This window comes from Balaenoptera physalus, assembly GCF_965194825.1.
Source record: "Balaenoptera physalus genome assembly, chromosome: 2".
Lineage (NCBI taxonomy): Eukaryota > Metazoa > Chordata > Mammalia > Artiodactyla > Balaenopteridae > Balaenoptera > Balaenoptera physalus.
Genome location: NC_138883.1, coordinates 102662230 through 102668799, shown reverse-complemented (window position 1 = coordinate 102668799; position 6570 = coordinate 102662230). Strand labels below are relative to the sequence as shown.

At 37.1% G+C, this 6570-nt stretch overlaps 1 protein-coding gene across 15 annotated transcripts in view; it reads right to left on the bottom strand.

Annotated features, from left to right (window-relative positions):
- The window catches only part of TCF12 (transcription factor 12), a 373830-nt gene that overhangs the window by 2878 nt on the left and 364382 nt on the right, over positions 1–6570 (bottom strand). For all 15 annotated transcript variants that reach the window (XM_082446357.1, XM_082446355.1, XM_082446358.1 and 12 more), the window contains one exon: positions 2649–2802. In XM_082446357.1, coding sequence (XP_082302483.1) covers positions 2660–2802 — 143 coding nt within the window. In that variant the 3' untranslated portion in view covers positions 2649–2659. The remainder of the gene's footprint in view (positions 1–2648; positions 2803–6570) is intronic.

Here is a 6570-nt window from a genome sequence, read left to right as displayed (position 1 = left end):
TTTGTTCAATGAATTTATTGAGAAAATTTACTCTATTAGTACAAATTTTATGTTTATATTCTTAATATACATAGTAGTAGCTCTGAAATTTCCCATTTCAGCTATTTTGGATGGAAATAGCTTTAGGAAGAATCATACTTTTCACCTCCTTATTAAACAAGGGCCACAGTATGGTTTTATATTAGAGTGATGCATTCTGTGGTCATTTATCAGCCATTCTGATTCTAGCAGTCGTTTTCCTGCTGCCCAGTCTCTTGCTGGTTTTAATCTGCTGCTATCCAGTTCTATAAAGAATTGAAGGTTAGCAGATGAAACCAGATAACCACCTTTATGAAATTAGCAATCTGTAAGACTTATTTTAATATAATAAACACTAGCCTTTGAAATCTTATGGAACAAAGTGCATTTACTACATTTCTTATATAACCTTGAAACCTCTCCCCAGTCCCTTTTAAAAAAGAATTCTGGGCTTCCCTGGTGGCGCAGTGGTTAAGAGTCTGCCTGCCAATGCAGGGGACACGGGTTCGAGCCCTGGTCTGGGAAGATCCCACATGCCGCGGAGCAACTAGGCCCGTGAGCCACAACTACTGAGCGTGCACGTCTGGAGCCTGTGCTCTGCAACAAGAGAGGCCGCGATAGTGAGAGGCCCGCGCGCCGCGATGAAGAGTGGCCCCCACTTGCCACAACTAGAGAAAGCCCTCGCACAGAAATGAAGACCCAACACAGCCATAAATAAATAAATAAATTAATTAAAAAAAAAAAAAAAAAAGAATTCTTTTTGATAGGTGAGAAGGCTCAAGGTTTAATTTTAACCTAAAGCAGGGGAATTTCCTCATAACAGAGATAAGGATAGAGCTATGAAAGAGTAGGAGATACAGAAGCAATGAAAGAACAGGAAGTAAACGGTAGGGGAGAAGAGAGATGTGAGGTAGGGAGAGAAGTTGACGGAGAAAGAGCTAGAGAGAGACTGGGAAGAGAATAACAGGAAATGGGTACAACAAACTAGAGAGACAAAAAAAGAAGACCCAGGCTCTGAGGTAAACGTGACAGCTGAACGTGAAGTGCTCTTCTCACGGCCTGGTGGTTAGCTGGTACCCGACCACAGGAAGGTACCTCTACATAATCTGCCAACTTAGAAAGTCACTTTTGCACCAAGAAACACTTGCCTGTATTTATTTTAAAGACTTCAAAATTTATTTTTTAATAAAAATATTTTTTTCATGATATTCTATAGTTTCCACAGAACATGAAGCAATGGCATGGGTTTTAGAGGATCTGTAATTTAACTAGCTCTTGCCTAAATAAAGCCCCTTTGACATGCACAGTCTGTTATAGCTGTTTTTTTGTTTTTTGTTTTTTGTTTTGGTGGGAGAGATGACAGGGTTTCTTTCCAGTGTGCTAATGTTAGAATTATAACTGACACCTAAATAATTACATCAATACTTCCTCCTCTGTCCCCAAATGAAATCTTCCGTTTTGGTCTAGTTTGATCCTAAGAAGGATATATGAAGAGGTGGTAGGAAATCAATTTCTTCAGGAAAAGGTGAGTTATTGACTAATCTTTGTAGTTTACAAAATATTCTATCAAATTCCAAACTTTCAGCTCAAAATGAGATAGCCACAAAGCTGACAAAATGAAATTGCACTCAGTATTTTTTTCCTGCTCCAAACCTCCCATCCATTTACTTTTACTTACTGCTTTTACTCTGCTGATGAAACTTGGAAAAGAACTATACACTGCTGAAGGCAGATTATAAAAATGAAGTTACCAGTTCTATTCCTAATCCATGCTGCTAGCTGTATTTTGCTACTGACCCAAATATTTAATTATGGTCTGTATTAATTTCTGTCACCCAAATATTAACTTTACAACTTATAGATAATATGAATGTACATAGTTAAGAAAAAGATGGTTCACATTATCTAATTACTTGGGCAACAACCTCCTACTACTGTTGTCACTTTGTTAAAAAAAAAAAAAAAATCACAAAGAAGCAAACTGTTTAGTTCATGAAGAGGAAGATAAAAAGAACAGTCTTTCAACAAGTAAAATTCCCAAGAGAAGGACGTTCTGATTCTATCATATACAACACCTCGGCATTCTTTAATAGATTCCACAAGGTGTAACTAATATTCTTACGGGGGAAGGAACATGCGTATTACACACTTCCATTAATGATCCAAATGGAAGCAAGCAATAACTGTTCTGTGCATGAAGATTTCATGATAGAGAAGAGGTAGATGGTTAACAGAAAACTGGCTGATGATGCCATCAAGTACTTCTGAGTAGAGGAGTGAGGACCATGAGTGGTAGCAGAAGTATTTTTTGATAGATGAGTCATTGCACTGTTTTCTTCTTGGATCAGAATAACATTCCTGTGAGGGAGTATACATGATGATCCAGAACACGAGAGCCCAAAGTTCTTTATGAATCAAAGGATAGTATCACATTTTGAAGAGAACAGTAATTTGGTATAAAATGACATGGGCTCTCTAACTATATAACAGAAAGGTAAGCTGTTGGATTCCAAATTACACGTGACCTTTACCATGACCAGTGCTACCAGAGAATTCTGTTCAAAGGTTCTAACTCAGTTTAAGATGAATCAGGGGACTTCCCTGTACTTTCTTTTCATACCCATACTTACCTGGCTGATGTTTACATATGACCCATAGGGTTGGTAGTTTCACTAAGCCCAGGATGGGTTCCTGGCAGTGTGGTTGGTGGCTCTGCCGATACGGCAGAAACTTTTTCTTCTTCCCTTCTCTTAAGGCAGGCTGCTTTGGGGTTAAGGTTCCTCTCTGAAATAGGGAAAAATAATTTTATCATTAGAGACAGAAGTTATGAATCATGGACTCCTGGGTCTTAAACTGAACAAATGGCTGTTATTTTTTCTGTCTGTGGGGATTACCAATCTCTGTGTAATTCCATTCCCATGATGAATAACCTCAGAGGCAACAATGATATGCTTACATAAAACCTCAACATTAACTGAGCCTTAAAACTTATACTTCTTTCTGACCATTTTGTGTTTTCTTCTTATGATTTAGTTTTCCAGGGTTTGACTTGATCTACATCAATATCTTAAAGTAGTTCTTTTCCTGCTTCATCCAAACACTGTGGCAAATGCTGTTATTAGTCTACCGAATCTCCTCAGTGTCCTGTGAAGATATGATACATTGAACTGTTATGAATGCTGACATTCTCTATGTGCTGGAGAGGGACATCTGTGCTTTATCTAGAATTCTACCAGTTCAGAAAATGATAAACTAAGACACACCCTCAGCCATTCCTCTATAGGAAATGTGCCAACCCCTCCAGGAAGAGAGGTAGCCTGAGTATATATCCTGCTTTTCTCCTTTGATTTATATGCAGAAGGAGATGATTGAGATGTTCTTTCTACAGTTGGGGGTGTGATTGAGAGGGTTATAAAAACCTTTACTGCTTTGTATATGAGACAGCAGAGAAGACTGAATGGAACTTCTGATGTGGGCATTTTCAAAGGAGCTTAAAGTGTGGGATATTACCATATGAAATAAAGATAAAGAAAATCCACTGAACTTAAAACCCACTGAATGAAAATCTACTTAGGAACTACAGTTCCTGTTATAACTTCTTTAAATGAGTTTTAAGTACAAGATATCTAACCCATGACAGTTCCTGGTGTAGTTTTTTGTTTCAGTTTATAACATACAGTATCAGTTAAAAGTTGTTACACTTATTTTTATAAACTGATTAAAAATGTGTTAATGAATATAATATAAAAAGACCACTTAAACTTAGTCTGTAATGAAAACAATATTTTGTATAAGTTGTATTTTTTTTACATGTTAGATTTTCTTGAAATGATGGCCCAAGCTGAATGCAACATAGCAGAGCTTTTTTTTTTTTTAATGTATTTCCTTTTTCAAGGAAAGTAAAAACATATTTGAATGTGCATATTTCAAAACACATTTATAGTTCACTTCTGAGTTTAAAAAAAGTAGACAAAAGACTTTATTATGGTAAATTTACTGACTCTATTTTTACTAATACATGATAACATTTCATCATCGAAGTCCCTGCATTTAGGAAAAGACATGAAGCCTATACAACTCTGAGGAGGCAATGAAGAAAGGAAGGTACACTCTTACTTAATTTATCAGGATAACTAGTAGTAGAAATCGGCTTGTCCATCATTATGTAAAAATATTAGGAGCTGCTTTCACTTTTTAATTTTAATTTTTTTTTTTTTTTTGGCCACACCACGTGTGGCACATGGGATCTTAGTTCTCCAACCAGGGATCAAACCTGTGCCCCCTGCGCTGGAAGTGCAGAGTCTTAACCACTGGACCACCAGGGAAGTCCCAGGAGCTGCTTTCTTAACAAGGAATTGTGTACCTCTGACAAATAAGAGAAGTCTGTCTTTCATTAGGTATCATATCTCCTTTACTGTGTAGGCAACAGTCTCAAACAATGACCAGAGAGACTGAAAAGGGGGCACAAATTAACATGTGAAATCCAAAGAGGAGAAAGATTTCAACGTTTTCTAATTGAAACATTCTCACATTTCTCTTACAACGGAACATTGCTCTTAGCTTACTAAGACTCTAGGAGGCATGATCAGAATAGCTGGAAAGGACCAGAACCAAAAACTCAAGTTAGGCAAGATTTTGTAGACTCCTACAATGAGTCAGACAACACTCAGGGCTGGAAGAACCAAGAGAATACTACAGTAAGCTCTATGAAATGTGAAGTAAGTGAGCTTTGATCCAAAAAAGCAAAAGCAAAAGCTAGTGCTGTTGCTTCATACTTCCTGGTCTGTGTGAGCAGGCCATGGCAAACATGTTAAGTAGCCAGGAAGGCTTGATACAGAGGTAAGAAGAAGTCAGACATTATGTGCGGAGCATAAGAAGCAACTGTCTTTCTTACATTTCTATTAAGGGTTTATTACCCTCTGGTATGTGGCTGAGAACTTGCCTCTCTATAATATCATCTTCTCAACATGTTTATAGCACAATATTTGGCTAATGCAACAGTCACTTCTTCAATATTATGACTAGGTAAATATTTGTTATTATATCTATGTGGACATACTTGCAAGTCAAGAATTTTATATTGTTTCCTTGTTCATATGACTGTTTTTCCTGTAGTTAATAGTTGCTTTGCTTTTCATTTGTTAGTAATGCTTATTCCCCCCCCAAAATGCTCTACTAGATCTAACAAATGGCTCTCAATATTTCTTCCTAAAATCTCAAACATATCATATTATCTATTAATTCCATCTTCTTTCCCTGTAAACCTTTCTTCCACAGCTAATAGTCTTCTATTTTCAATGTAAACTGGTTCTTTTCTAGGCCTAGTAGTTCTTGTTATGGGATTTTCTTTTGCTGCTCCCATGCGTTAGATCCTTTCTTTCCCAAATCCTATGCCTTTGTCTTTGTTGATTATGTCCTCATTTGGCCTAAGCATATGTTCCAGATGCTTCCTCAGAAAGTGTACATGGGAGGTAAAATTTTAAAGTCTTTGCATATCTGAACTATCTTTATCCTGTCTTTACATTTTAATTAATAGTTTGGCTAGATATTGAATACGAGGTTGAAAGTGATGTTTCCTCAGAATTTTGAAGGTATTGTTCCACTGTCTCCTGGAATCCAGCACTACTTCTTCAGAACTCTGATGACATTTTGAATCTTGTTCCTTTGTCTCTGAGCTATTTAAATTTTGTCTCTAAAAGCTTTAGGATATTCTTTTTAACCTGGATGCTCTGAAATTTCATGATGATACACTTCAACTTGAAGTAATTATTAAAATCATTATTATTTTTTTAAAATTTATTTATTTATTTTTTGGCTGCATTGGGTCTTCATTGCTGTGCACGGGCTTTCTCTAGTTGCACTGAGCGGGGGCTACTCTATGTTGCAGTGAGCTGGCTTCCCATTGCAGTGGCTTCTCTTGTTGTGGAGCACAGACTCTAGGCGTGTGGGCTTCAGTAGTTGTGGCTCGTGGGCTCTAGAGTGCAGGCTCAGTAGTTGTGGCACACGGGCTTAGTTGCTCTGCGGCATGTGGGATCTTCCCGGACCAGGGCTCGAACCCGTGTCCCCTGCATTGGCAGGTGGATTCTTAACCACTGCACCACCAGGGAAGTCCTAAAATCATTATTCTTAACACAAGATTAGACTTTACCAATCTTGAGACATGTACTCTTTAGTACTGGTAAATTTCCTGTATTATTGCCATGATAATCCCCTTTGCTCTCTTCTGCTCTTACTCTGCTAATCCTATTGGTCAGATGTTGGACTTCTACATTGACCCCCCCTAATTTTATTAGTTCTTCTCTCCTATTTTTCATCTCTTTCTAGGAGATTTTTCTCAGCTTTATCAGCTAACTTCTCTACTATATTTTTTCTGCTATCGTATCATCTGAATTTCTTTTTCATGGCTTCTTTCTCTTTTATGCATACATTTTCTCTTATTAGAAGATATTAATTTTAGTTTTTTTAAAAAAAAGTTTCCCAATGCTTTTTGCATGTCTGTTTTCTTCTTTCTTTTTTGTTTGGTTTGATCTCAATTTCTCTTTTTCATGGTGG